This window comes from Myxine glutinosa, chromosome 5, assembly GCF_964187855.1.
Source record: "Myxine glutinosa chromosome 5, kmMyxGlut1.1, whole genome shotgun sequence".
Taxonomy (NCBI): Eukaryota; Metazoa; Chordata; class Myxini; order Myxiniformes; family Myxinidae; genus Myxine; species Myxine glutinosa.
The window spans coordinates 104,270,285-104,285,599 of NC_136265.1; the positions used below are offsets into that span (position 1 = coordinate 104,270,285).

The window sequence follows — 15,315 nt, forward strand, 5'->3', positions numbered from 1 at the left end:
GTTTATGCGTGGCTGGAAGTGGTTTATGCATGACACATGGGAAATGGTTTATGCGTGGCTGGAAGTGGTTTATGCATGACACATGGGAAATGCTGGTGGGAAATGGTTTATGCGTGGCTGGAAGCGGTTTATGCATGACACATGGGAAATGCTGGTGGGAAATGGTTTATACGTGGCTGGAAGTGGTTTATGCATGACACATGGGAAATGCTGGTGGGAAATGGTTTATGCGTGGCTGGAAGCGGTTTATGCATGACACATGGGAAATGCTGGTGGGAAATGGTTTATGCGTGGCTGGAAGTGGTTTATGCATGACACATGGGAAATGCTGGTGGGAAATGGTTTATGCGTGGCTGGAAGTGGTTTATGCATGCCGCATGGGAAATGCTGGTGGGAAATGGTTTATACGTGGCTGGAAGTGGTTTATGCATGACACATGGGAAATGCTGGTGGGAAATGGTTTATGTGTGGCTGGAAGCGGTTTATGCATGACACATGGGAAATGCTGGTGGGAAATAGTTTATGCGTGGCTGGAAGCAGTTTATGCACGACACATGGGAAATGCTGGTGGGAAATGGTTTATGCGTGGCTGGAAGCGGTTTATGCATGACACATGGGAAATGCTGGTGGGAAATGGTTTATGCGTGGCTGGAAGCGGTTTATGCATGGCACATGGGAAATGCTGGTGGGAAATGGTTTATGCGTGGCTGGAAGCAGTTTATGCATGACACATGGGCTGGAAGCGGTTTATGCGTGGCTGGAAGCGGTTTATGCATGACACATGGGAAATGCTGGTGGGAAATGGTTTATGCGTGGCTGGAAGCGGTTTATGCATGACACATGGGAAATGCTGGTGGGAAATGGTTTATGCGTGGCTGGAAGCAGTTTATGCATGACACATGGGCTGGAAGCGGTTTATGCGTGGCTGGAAGCGGTTTATGCATGACACATGGGAAATGCTGGTGGGAAATGTTTTTTTCATAAGGGAAAATGTTAAAATTTTATGACCGCAAATGCACATGATTTCAGTTTTCATTGAATGATTACAAACAAAATTCAAAAAGGTTAGCTCACTCTTTTTCCATGTTCCTATCTATCTATAATTCCAGTAATCTCTGTGTGTCTGTGTGTCTGTGTGTTTGTGTGTTTGTGTGTTTGTCTGTGACCGCTGTTTCTCGACAACCACGGGTCCGATATACTTGAAACTTGCCAGGTATATTGCTGGGGACCCGAGGATGTGCCTTTTCAAGGTTTCATATTAATCGGACAAGTAGTTACCGAGCTATGGCGATTTCTTTACCAAACTCCGCAAGCCGTTCGCTTTGGACCAAACCATTTCATGTAAATAGAGGGGGGGGATTGTCACCGTACTCGCAAGCCGTTCGCTTTGGACCAAACCATTTCATGTAAATAGAGGGGGGGGATTGTCACCGTACTCGCAAGCCGTTCGCTTTGGCTTTGCGAATGGACCAAACCATTTCATGTAAATAGAGGGGGGGGATATAATTTTAGATATATATATAGTACGGGCATGCCCTAGTATTGAAAATGAACAGTTTGTGCTTTGAACTTGTGTGGCCGCCAAATAACGTCTGGATCCCGGAAATAGTCGCCGTTTTAATAGCTCGGAGTTTAGGCTTGAAGGATGATGCGTTATTCTGTATTATCTTATGAAGATAGATGTTGAGTTTAAATTGCATAATAATAAAGGTACTGGCATCACAGCCTTGTGTCAGAATTTCATTTTATTTCAGATTTGAAATAAAAGTTCATTTTTACTTACATCCCATGAACCAGCCCCACTGATCGGCACAAGATATACATCATATTACAGGAGAGAGAGTTACAAGTTAATCATGTGCAGACCAATGGAATTATGAGACTTCAAACTAAACAATAGATATATATATATATATATATATGTAATTAAATAATCACTCACGGTTCCCAATTAAAAATAAATGATAAAATAATTATGGAAGAAACCAAACAACCCCACTCCCCACATCCGATCCCAGTTTGCGATTGTCTCTGTGAACACGGTGTTATCCTTAAACAGAAAATACGAACAATATTAAACCTGAGATCCCTACCCATAGGTGAAAATGGATAATCAACCAAGTAAGTGCATGCGTGAGCGGGGATATTTTTTTTGTGTCCGCGATAAACCGCGAATACGTGGGCGCAGGTCACATTTTATGAACCGCGAATACGTGGGAGCAGGTCACATTTTATGAATCGCGAATACGTGGGAGCAGGTCGCATTTCATGAACAGCGAATACATGGAAGCAGGTCGCATTTTATAAACCGTGAAGACGTGGGAGCAGGTCACATTTTATCAACCGCAAACACATCGGAGCAGGTCGCATTTTATCAACCACAAATACATCGCAGCAGGTCGCATTTTATCAACCGCAAACACAACGGAGCAGGTCGCATTTTATCAACCGCGAATACGTGGGAGCAGGTCACATTTTATGAACCGCGAATACATGGAAGCAGGTCACATTTTATGAACCGCGAATACGTGGAAGCAGGTCGCATTTTATGAACCGCGAATAAGTGGGAGCAGGTCACATTTTATGAACCGCGAATACGTGGAAGCAGGTCACATTTTATCAACCGCGAATACGTGGGAGCAGGTCAAATTTTATAAACCGCGAGTGGAAGCAGGTCACATTTTATGAACCGCGAATACGTGGAAGCAGGTCGCATTTTATCAACCGCGAATACGTGGAAGCAGGTGGCATTTATCAACCGTGAATACGTGGGAGCAGGTCGCATTTTACGAACCGCGAATACAGTAATACCCCGGCCTACGTCATTAATTGGTTCCATAAGCCGTGACGTAACTCGGTTTTTGACGTAAACCGGGCGAAATGTCTTTAAAATGCCTTCAAATGAAGGCAAACACCGTAATTCGTAAAACTAGAGTAAATAACTGGAGGAGGCTGCGGCTTCGCCCTGAATCTTTGCCGCTCCCCATCGGGAGTCCCTCCGTTGTTTTCTATCGGTCGGGTCTTCTCCTCGAACGGGGTGACCGGCACGGACGTGTCGACGGTGAGCTGGCTTGTGTGCCGAGTGGCTCCGCGGCCCGCTTCACCACGGCGTGCTTTACTCAACGTGTTCGAGCAGTTTCACAGGTGGTCGTGTCGTGTCGTCTGTGACGAACGAACGAGCTCAGGGTTCCGTAAACCCGGCCGCGCCGGGGATCGACGCTCGCCTCATAGTCGTAGGCATGCCCCGTCTTTCCTCGAGCGGCCGAAGTTGCTTGCTTCTATATTTTTGGACGATGCGATATACGAGATGTCAATTTCCAAACAATTTACCTACTCCCTCTACCTAACTTTAAACTACCCTCCCCGGGTATTCGTGAAGGGGTCCATCCTCCCCCATCCACTCCTTCGCACCATGCACTCCACACCACTCAATCCACACTACTCACTCCACACACCATTTATTCCCACACACCAAGTATTCTCTCCATTTATCCACTTGCACCCCATGCAAGTCAATCACTCAATGCCATTACACATGTCCTCAATACACCACTCATACACTTTCTCCGGTCATCCCAGACCATTGCCTCATTTCACCAAGTTCAATGATAACCAGATTCTCACACACACAACCATTCTCGACCAATGCCTCATTTGCGCCTAAAGCTCATCCTCATACTCACACACATGATACACCAAGATACACCAAGAGTGGCTTCAGCTTGAAGTCGCCGGTGCAATTACTCCCAAGCATTAGCGTTAGCCACTCCTTCGCGTCTTTGTAGCCTGGCATCGTCTTCTCCTCCTTCGAGATAAAGGACATGATGATGTAGGAGTGACGTAAAGTCGCACATAATGACGTTCGCTGAACTGAAATTTACTCTAGAAGAGTGGCATAAAGTCGGATTTGACGTAGGTCGAAATGGCGTAAAATGGGGTATGACTGTACATGGAAGCAGGTCGCATTTTATGAACCGCGAATACGTGGGAGCAGGTCACATTTTATGAACCGCGAATACGTGGGAACAGGTCACATTTTATGAACCGCGAATACGTGGGAGCAGGTCGCATTTTATCAACGGCGAAGACGTGGGAACAGGTCACATTTTATCAACCGCAAATACATCGGAGCAGGTCACATTTTATCATCGGCGAATACGTGGAAGCAGGTCACATTTTATCAATCGCGAATACGTGGGAACAGGTCACATTTTATGAACCGCGAATACGTGGGAGCAGGTCACATTTTATGAACCGCGAATACGTGGGAGCAGGTCACATTTTATCAACCGCGAATACGTGGAAGCAGGTCACATTTTATCAACCGCGAATACGTGGGAACAGGTCACATTTTATCAACCGCGAATACGTGGGAACAGGTCACATTTTATGAACCGCGAATACGTGGGAGCAGGTCACATTTTATCAACAATTGGACAAAATTGTGCATACGTTACCGTGGAAACAAGGCATTTAACATAAGACAAATCAATATTTTTTCCACATCCATATTTTTTTTGTGCAGCACATGCCCCTGAATCCTAAAAAATAGGATGTGACTTGCTGTACCTCCGGTTGGGGCTGCTCCCACTTTAAGCCCCCTTTTAAAAAATGGCCGCTGGTCTATAACCTCGCTTTTCCCTTCGCGTGCGGGGGGTAAAAAGGTGTCATCAAATTAATTGTGAGAAACGTTCTTTATAAACATGACAGTAAAAAGAAAAGAAGTCAGTTTCACATTATAATTACTGATTAATGATCTTAACTATTGTGAAAAGTTAAAAATTCCAAGCTCCAGTTAAAAAAAACTTAGGCCTTGGATGTTCAAACACCTGATTATTGAACGCCAATTCACAACAATAGAACGTACCTTGTTCATAACCAAGCGAGCCAGATGAATGGGGTTTGCAATATTTTTGACACAGGTAACACCACCGCTGTTAAGCATGCTTCCATCCATAATCATCGCATCTTGTTCTATCTCACCGACTTCATTCAGATGGGAGCCCACACCTGCATATGCCACAGTATACAGTCAGTGACACCGAGGTGGCACTCTGTGCTGTTCTAGCTATGTGATAATATGCTTGATTAACATTACCGTACCCGCATTGAAGAGTGGGTTATCTTCCATCATCTTGACAGCATGCTCGACGACGTCCAATGCAGATCTGCCGGACTGCAGTAGGAGCCAGGCCGACTCCGCCGCGGCGCGTGTTGCAGCCAAGTTTGGAGCTTGACGGTATTCTGGAACTGTGCCGGCACCGCCATGCACCAACACCACTGGCATCATATCTGCACAAGCAATTTGGATTACTGGTAGCATTGAAAACTGTAGTTGTAAAGCTGCAAAAGGTAACATGGTACTTTGCATGCCCTGACCTAGCTAGACAAAGTAAGAATATAATAGTTAATTTCAAAACACAAATAGTGATCCTCATGTGTGGCAAAGGAAGTAAGAATAGATTGAAATGACCTTAAATGGTGGTTAGTCTGCCTCGAATGAAAGGAAAAACTGACATTTCAAGTTGTTTGAACCTCTGCCGCCATTGTTCTCTCTTTTTCTCCGACGAAGGGTAAGGCCCAAAACATCAGTTTTGCTTTTATTCAAGGTATATCGACCACCATTTAAGGTAATATTTGATCTATTCGAGACAAAGTATGCGCAAGAGTTTGAACTTTACCGATTCCAAATTTTCATGAATACATCAGGTACCTCTAGAGTCTAGATACCAGACCAACAATAATTACCTTTATACACAGGAGGAAGTCATGAGGCCCATCAAGCCTGCGCTATGGTTGCCAACATATGGTTGTTTGGCCGTGCTCTATCCTTTTTAAATGCTTAGCATCAAGCAAGGAAGCAGCCCATTCTACCCCTGTTAATTCACCCCAGATCCACTTCTTTGAAATACCGACTTCTTTCCTGGAAGTTCTAGCAGTGTCCATGTGTTTTATACCTCAACCCCCCCCCCCCCTTTCCCATGCCCCCTCCCCCCCAAGACTTCTCCCTCCCACAGATCTCCCGTTGTCCCTGCTCTCTACTGTTGTACTTCTGTGCTTCCCTCTCCCTCCCCATCTTGTCTTCCACTCCCTTTATTATATGTTTTATGTGTCCGTTTATGTTTTTTGTGATTAACTGTTAGCTCTTACCCGAGCCTCGATCCTGTAGACAAAAAAAACCCAAAAAAAACTCTTTTTAAATCTTTGGTATGACTAGGCGGGGTTCAAACCGCCGACCCCCAGACTCGGTGAAAACGCTATAACTATTTATTACAAATTAATTAACCCAACAACGTATCCGATACGCTACATAAAGGCAACCATCTTGAAGGATGCTCCCAAGGACCCGATATCACTATCTAATAAAACTGGTGCATGTCGTTTTAACATTGTTGAGAGTGAAGAGTAATAACCACAGCGGCCTTTCATTCCTCCCTAACCCTCAATTGGGTTCAGGATTGGCTCAATGGGCCAAGCTTCTACATTAACGCAACTCTGTGATTGGTCAACTGACATAGCCCAGTCCCCACTTTGTGTTTATCTAGTGGGGGTGCAAGAGGGTGAGGTTGGATCAAGGAGTTCGTTCTGGATAAAGGCTGGCGGAGGCACAGTTATTTTGTGCTGCCGGTCGAAGCTTGAGTCATTTGATCCAATTAGAGATTGTAGAACTGGTCATGGGCTCTCTCTCTCCATCTCTCTAAATATATATACACTGCATGCATGCATATATATATATATATATATATATATATATATATATATATATATATATATATACAGTCACGTGAAAAAGTACGTACACCCCATGTAAAGTTTTGACTTTTTCAACATATTTCAACATACAGCTATTTGATCTTCATTTCAACAATATTGACAGATAAAGGTGATATAATATAACAAATATCATGAAACATTTACATTTTGTAGTCCATTGTATAATTTAAATAAACATAAATGCAAATTTCGCATGTGGAAAAAGTAAGTACACCCTTGGCTCTAATAGGTGGTATTGCCCCCTTTGGCAGAAACAACCTCAAGTAGGCGTTTCTTATAACTGTCTACAAGTCTCTGACATCGACTGGGAGAAATTTTTGCCCACTCCTCCATGCAGAATTCTTTCAGCTGTGCGATGTTTGAGGGGTTTCTTGCATGCACAGCTCGTTTCAAATCCCCCCACAACATCTCGATGGGATTTAGATCTGGGCTTTGACTTGGCCATTCCAGAACCCTCCATTTCTTTCTTTTCAGCCATGTATTTCAGCCATTTCAGCCATTTCATGCTTTCAGAGTGTCCAGTGTGGCAGACACTGCTCGTTCGGGCCGGGAAAAACCTTGTATCTCCAAAATAATTGAAAGGTGGCTCATTGTAAAGTACTCCCCATCCCATGAGAAATAACATATGTTAATGATGATGTCATAGGTGCCTTCATTATGACGTCATAAATCGACAAGTGAAACACTTGATCTGATCAGTATTAAATTTCTCGAGCAATTTATTTTATTTATAAATCTCAAATTTATCTAGGGATAAATTGTTCGAGAAAACAGAATTGATGACATAATCGGTCACGTAGTTCGGCAGACATATTTTTGCGGAGTAGCCCATAGAGCAATGCCGTCTCGAGCACTGTTTGTCTGTCCATCCGGTGTATGTATGTATGCCCCTCACAAACATTCACCAATCAGAGCTGAAGATCTGGTCACATGAAAGGGGGACAGCAGATCCTCCACTCAGCAGATTCAAGCCCGGCTACGCCTTTGTGAGACGATCGGTCTTGTTAAGATCTCCAAGTGTGTGTGTGTGTGTGTGTGTGTGTGTGTGTGTGTGTGTGTGTGTGTGTGTTTGTTTGTCCAGGCTATAACTTATTTTTTGATCTTTTGATCTTTTGTCATCAAACTTTCACCAAACCTTTATCTATATAATAATAAAAGGCAGTTTCCATCCATCCGTCTGTCCATCTGTCTCCTCCATAACTCCAAAGCCATGAAACCGAGCAACCCCAAACTTTGCATGCATACACCTGGACCTCCCACAGATTGCAATGATGAAAAGTGAGTGTTTGCGTGTGTTATAACACCATCTTTGAAGATGATTAAGGGGGTGCTCATAGGAAAAGACCCGAAAAAGCCTTACCAATATGGTGGCCTGCCATCTTGGTCAACCCACTTCCACTCGCGGGGTTCTTAAACCACCATTTTGTTTCGGCCTACTTAAACATGCCTTGCCTTGGAAACACGATCGATTAATTATCATTACATAATTGAAGCACATCATCAAAATCTGGATTCGGATATGAGCATTGGATGCTGTAAACTAAATAAATGTCAAAATCTGGATTGAAATCTGACAAAATTTACCATATCTAGTGATTTTTTATAACTAAGTATATATATTCATTTATTTAAGTGAGGCTGTCATTCTCATACTGGGGTTAGTTATATTTATTTTTTTACTTAACAATAATTTTAAACTTAATTCATACTTCCATGGGATAGGGTGTCACTCCACTGTACCTGCGATTTCTTTTTAAAATTCCTCGGCCATTTCAACCAGAAGCAATCAGCTTGGTATCGCTTGTTAAGCCAACCGTTCCTTATCATCCATTTCGTTGGAGTGCTTAAGCCGCTTAGCGAGGGCTCTACGAATGAAGTCAGAAATGCCTGTGTACTTCATTAATTATTCACAAGGCCAGAGAAGTTTGGGTGTGTTATAACATCCTTTTTGAATATGATTAACCACCACTTTGCAAATGCTATTCAGGCTGTTTTTGCAAGCCATGGCGTTACAGTAGAAAGAGCTCCCTTTTTGTTTTTACGTACCCATTTTTTGATTGACTAACATTTTTGTGCGATGTACTAACCCTCCCCTACCTCCCCCTCCATTTCCCCCTCCCCCTTTCCTCTCTCTCCTCCCCTTCCCCTTCCATCCCCTCCCTCTCCCCACTCCTCTCCTCCTCTCTCCATCCCTCTTCTCCTCCCCCCTCTCTTCATATTCCTATCAGGAAGCGACTCTTTGTTACCCAGCAACGCCGGTTACTTTTGCTAGTTATGAGAACTAGCAACGGTAGTGGTACCCGCCCTATGGGCGGGGCTTCAATTGGGAGGCGGGGCTTCAATTGGGAGGCGGGGCTTCAATTGCGAGGCCCAAATGAAAAGGCAAAATATCAGAAATTGAAGGCTTTTTTTATTTTAAACGATTTATATAATATCTGTTAAATCACATCACACGCAAATCATCAAAATCTAAACAGCATTTGTAGAATTTCAATAAAAGCCACATCACTGTTCATATCGGTAAATATTATTCCATCGTGTTTGGAAAAACTGGAAAATTGGAAAAATTGGAAATTGGGAAAAAATTGGAAAAACAACATCGGGGGTCCCAACCTATTTTACTCCAGGGGGTCCCAGGATTACCCACCCAAAATTTCGTTGCGATGGTTCAGCCGTTTTTTGCGGTAACTGGGAACAGAGACAGACAGACAGACAGACAGACAGACAGACAGACAGACAGACATTTGGTGAATTATAGTAAGATATGGAAAACATTCTTCTTCTTCCTCTTCTTTTTTATGAGCCATTATTAACCCACCTTTTTGTGGGGGAATATTGGCCCATGTCTTCACAATCTGGCTGCCCATGCCTGATGTTCGACTAGTTCGGGCAGGAATTTGGAAATTGGCCATGGTGCTGGCGATAGCTTGCGTACTCTTTGTGAAAGTCACCACTGGGAACTTTAACATCTGCCAATGAATGCTCGCAGATGGGACGCCCATTTAACGTCCATCCAAGGGACGGCACACACATTGATGAATAACCTTGCATGTGAAACACTGGGCTGACAGTTAATAGACAGGAATCAACACCAGGCTGGACAGCTTGGAGGCGACTGTGCATATCTAGGCCATCCTGCCAGCCCAGAATATGGGAAAAAATTGATGAATACAATTTACTTTTTTTTTATTTTAGCTGTTATTTTAGTGAAGTTTAGTTCCAGTACAAAGCGAGCGCAGACTTTGCATTTGGCGATGCTTTGTCGTTATTTTATTTGGTTGACATATTCAATGTGCAGGTTGTAAAAGTCTCTGCAGCTCCTCGCCTTTCCTTTTGAATGTGCAATGTGCTATGTCAATGCACTGACTGTAATAATCTTAGCATCCAGGCTTGTGGATCACAAGTGAAAGGTTGCCTGAGGCTAATCATGCTTTTCCGGCTTGCAGAAAAAACCGGAGAGTTGGTTTTCGTTTTATTATCTTGCCAAAACGAAGTTTTTGCAAGATGTATTAGTCAGCTTGTATGTTTGTTTGTGGTTAATCATTTTTTTTTCACGTTTAGATCACTCTGTAGACCACAGTTATTATTGGAAACTCCTGTAACTTCGCATATCAGAGTCCTATAGAGATACCCTTCAGCACACAAAATTTTGAAGGTCAAGGTCAAAGGTCAAGGTCACTTTGTGGTCAATCATGGAGGTCGACGAAACACTAATTTTTTGAGTAACTTTGATCGGATCGTCTCCAAACTTCATGGGAATCTAGTATATGGTCCGGCGCTCAGCTGATTAGTTTTTGGTGGCGATCGGCCTTGACCTTCATGGTTAGCGCTGGAGGTCGAAAATTATTGACCCCAAGGTCAAATTTTGAAATCGTAGGTACCATATCGAGTAATACCTCATATGAATGCCCTTGATGAGTGCTTCCCAGATCTGTAAACAGTTTGACGCTATGACGTCATTTGATGACGTCATGACGAAAAAACGGAATTTTCACATTTTGGCAAGATACGGTTCACCCTGTGGGTGACATATGTTCATTTATATTTATTAGTTGGTTGTGCTTGTTTTAGTACGATGGATGTTCCCAACCAAATATGATTCACAACCAATGATCCTGAAAGCTTTGGCTTCAACAGCGTGAAGCCGAGCTAGGTGTGAGGCAGGAGCACCGGCCCAGAGGGGAGAGCAGTATTCCATTGAGCTGCGAATGAAAGCCTTGTATGTGGTGAGGAGCTCAGGTGTGCCAAGGAGGGACTTCACACGATGGAGGACGCCCAGTCGGCGACTGGCTTTGGAGGGCAGATTTGAAATGTGGTTTTCCCAGGAAAGATCATGGCAGATAGTGAGACCCAAGAGCTTGAGTGACAGAACTTCTTCGAGAGGATTGTTGAGAAAGTAGGTGGGAGGGTTGTCCAGACGGTCTTTTTGGAGAGACAAAGTGAGAGTGTGAGATTTGTCAGGATGGAAAGATATGTTCAACTTGTTTGACCAGTTTGTGATATTGTCCAGTCTGCAGAGATTGAAGAGGCTGCTGCCTGCCGATCTGAGGGATGAGATATGGATTTGGGGAGTTTCTCCCATTCTTCCTTGCAGATTTCCTTGCAGAACGTAGAGCAGCAACGAAGGTTGGAAAGGGTGGAAATGCGAATGGTTCGATGGATGTGCGGAGTATCGTTGAGAGAGAGGAAGACAAATGATGAATTGCGAAAGATGATGGGAATAGAGCCTGTGATTGATGCTGTGAAGAGGAACAGGTTGAGATGGTTTGGTCATATGTTGAGGAAGGATGAAAGTGACTGGTTGAGAAGAGTGATGGAAATGAATGTAGAAGGAAGTAGAGGACGGGGAAGACCGAGAAAGACTTGGCTAAAGATGATGGAAGACGAAATGCGGGAAAGGGGGTTAACAAGGGGAGATGCAGAAAATAGGGCAAATTGGAGAAGATTGTCATGGGGACCGCAAGGCTAACCCCCGCTCTAGCAGGGAAAATGGCCTTTAAAATGCATGTTGTTGTTGTTCGTTGTTCCTTGCAGATTTGCTCAAGCTCTGTCAAGTTGGACAGGGAGCGTTGGTGTAGAGCAATCTCCAAGTCTTTCCACAGATTCTCAATGGTATTCAAGTCTGGGCTTTGGCTGGGCCACTCAAGGACTTTCACGTTCTTGTTCTGAAGCCATTCCAGTGTTGCTTTGGCTGTATGCTTGGGGTCATTGTCCTGTTGGAAAGTAAATATTCGCTGCAGTCTAAGGTCTTTTGCACTCTACAGTTTCTTCTCAAGGATTTGCCTGTATTCAGCTTCATTCATTGTTCCCTCTATCCTTACAAGTCCTCCAGTCCCTGCCACCGAAAAGCATCCCCATAGCATGATGACGCCACTCCCACCATGCTTCATGGTAGGGATGGTGTTAGATGCGTGATAAGCTGTGCTAGGTTTCCACCAGATGTAGCGCTTTATATTCAGGTGAAAGAGTTCAATTTTCATCTCCTCAAACCACAGAATGTTTTCCCTCATGCTCTCAGAGTCTTTCAGGTTCCTTTTTGCAAACTCCAGGTGTTCTGTCATGTCTCCCATAAAGCCTAGATCTGTGAAGTGCTGTGGAGACTGTTGCCCTTCCGGCAGGTTCTCCCACCTCAGCGAAGGAACTCTATAGTTCCATCAGAGTGGTCATTGGGTTCTTGATCACCTCCCTGACCAAGGTCCTTCTTGCCCGGTTGCTCAGTTTGGTCGGACGACAAGCTCTAGGAAGAGTCTGGGTAGTTCCATATTATTTCCATTTCCTAATGATGGAACTCACTTTGCTCTTGGGAACTTTCAACACTCTAGAAATTGTTTTATACCCTTCCCCAGATCTATGCCTCCTCACAATAATTATATCTTGGAGTTCTACTGACAGTTCCTTGGACTCCATGGTGAGTTTCTGCTCTGACATGCACCAATCACCTGTGGGACCTTATATAGAAAGGTGTGTTTCTTTCTAAATCATGTCCAATCAAATTGAATTGGCCACAGGTGGACTCCAATAAAGTTGTAGAGACATCTCAAGGATGATCAAAGGGAATTGGATGCACCTTACCTCAATTTGAGTGCCATAGCAAAGGGGTTGAACACACATTGACGCAAGACATTTCAGATTTTCATTTTACTACGTTACATTTCATAATTCATTTTAAATTAATCATACTACAACAACAACAGGCATTTTAAAAGGCCATTTTCCCTACTAGAGCGGGGGTTAGCCTTGCGGTCCCCATGACAATCTTCTCCATTTTGCCCTATTTTCTGCATCTCCCCTTGTTAACCCCCTGGCCCGCATTTCTTCTTCGACCATCTTTAGCCAAGTCTTTCTCGGTCTTCCCCGTCCTCTACTTCCTTCCACATTCATTTCCATCACTCTTCTCAACCAGTCACTTTCATCCTTCCTCAACACATGACCAAGCCATCTCAAACTGTTCCTCTTCACAGCATCCATCACAGGCTTTATTCCCATCATCTTTCGCAATTCATCATTTGGCTTCCTTTCTCTTAACGATACTCCACACATCCACCAAACCATTCACATTTCCACCCTTTCCAGCCTTCGTTGCTGCTCTACGTTCATTACCCATGTCTCGCTCCCATAAATCATAACACTTCTCACACATGCAGCATACACCTTTCCCATCAGCTTCAACGACACTCCCCCCCTCGTCAGCACGCCACTCAGTTCCCGAAACTTCTTCCATGCACATCTCACTCCAGCAACCGTTGCCGAGTCTGATCCACCTTCTCCATTCAGCATGTCTCCTAGGTAACAAAATGTTTTCACACCTTCCAGCTTCACGCCGTCTCCAAGATCCAACTCAACATTTCCTCCATCTGCAGCTCCCTCTGTGCACACCTTACACTTGAATGTAGATGCCACACTGGTTAATGACCCTCTCAGACCACTACATTTTTGATGAACCCACTCAGCGCACATTGTACATTGAATTGAGTTCACTCCGACACCCTTCCTGCACATAGCACATGGCCACTTCCCAGTTCTTTCCACCTCACCACATGCTTTACCACTTGCCATCACCTTTGTTTTTCCGACATTCACCTTCAGACCTTTCGTCTCCATACATTCCTTCCACTTGTTCATCTTCTCCTTCAGTCCATCCATACTTTCTGCAATCAACACCAGATCATCTGCATACAACAACTCCCACGGTAAACCCTCCTTTACGTTCTGAGCCAGCACCTCCATCACAGCTACAAATAGTAGTGGACTTAGTACCGACCCCTGATGCACTCCCACCTTCACCTCAAGCTCACCACTGTTCCCGTCCTTCGTCCTTACAGCTGTGCGCGCTCTTTTGTACATTGCCATCACTACTCTGATCAACCATTCCTCCACTCCTAACTTCCTCAATGCCCACGTCACTACTTCACGTGGAACCCTATCGAATGCTTTCTCCAGATCAACGAACCCAAAAAACAACTTCTTCCTCTTCTCCATAAACTTCTCCTGCAACTGCCTCACAATAAAAAGCACGTCTGTCGTTCCTCTTCCTGGCATAAATCCAAACTGCATTTCGTCAATCTTCACTTTCTTCCTTATCATCCTCTTCAACACCCTTTCCAATACCTTCATTCCATGCTCCAATAACTTTATCGTTCGATCCGAGCCACAGTCCAGAGGGTCACCTTTCCCCTTATATAGAGGGACGAGGGTACTCAGTTCCCAATCCACTGGAATACGGCCTTCTTTCACCACCAGATTGCAGATCTCTATCATTCTCTTCACACCCCAATTTCCCGCTGCCTTCAACATATCTCCCACAACTCCCGTCGGCCCTCCTGCTTTTCTACTCTTCATTGCTTTAATCGCTTCATCAACTTCCTTCTCGGTTATCTTCTCTGCCGGTCCTAAAACTGGGTTACTCTCTATGTTGCCATCCCATTCATTCTCTGCATTCAACAATATTTCCATACATCTCTTCCATCTTCCTTTAATTCCATCTGGGTCCACAACGATTTGTCCCACTTCATCCTTCAAGCAACTCACCCCCATCACATCACACCTCTCTTTCGCTATCTGCTTTGCAATCCTGAATACCACTCTCTGACCCTCTTCCAAATCCAAGCGTTCTCCAAACATTTTCCGACATGCCTCCTGCGCCTTTGCTACCTCTTTCTTTGCAGCCTTCTTGGCTGCCTTATAACTTTCATGCTCTTCCTTTTCTGCTCCCGTACCCTTCGCCTTCTGCCACTCCTTGAACTTCTTCCTCTTCTCGTCAATCATCTTTCCAACTTCATCATCCCACCACCATGTTTCCGAGTGCCTCGGTGGTCCTTTTGTCCATCCACATACCTCACCAACGGCTCCCAACAGACTTTCTTTCATTGACATCCAATCACTTTCAAGCTCAACCACATCATCCTCTACCATACTCAGCCTCTCTTTTAATGCCTCCCTAACTGTCGCCTCTTTCAACCTCCACACCTTCATTCTCGGTTGGTACTTCACCCGCCGAGCTCTCCTCGCACCTTTCAACCTTATGTCGCAGACAACCAAGTG

At 44.3% G+C, this 15,315-nt stretch overlaps 1 protein-coding gene across 3 annotated transcripts in view; it reads right to left on the reverse strand.

The window, feature by feature from the left end:
- Positions 1-15,315, reverse strand: part of ASRGL1 (asparaginase and isoaspartyl peptidase 1) — a 122,026-nt gene that overhangs the window by 43,573 nt on the left and 63,138 nt on the right. For all 3 annotated transcript variants that reach the window (XM_068116709.2, XM_068116710.2, XM_078778463.1), the window contains exons 2-3: positions 5,104-5,292; positions 4,868-5,010 (exon numbers count right to left, since the gene is read on the reverse strand). In XM_068116709.2, the coding sequence (XP_067972810.1) occupies positions 4,868-5,010; positions 5,104-5,292 (332 nt within the window). The remainder of the gene's footprint in view (positions 1-4,867; positions 5,011-5,103; positions 5,293-15,315) is intronic.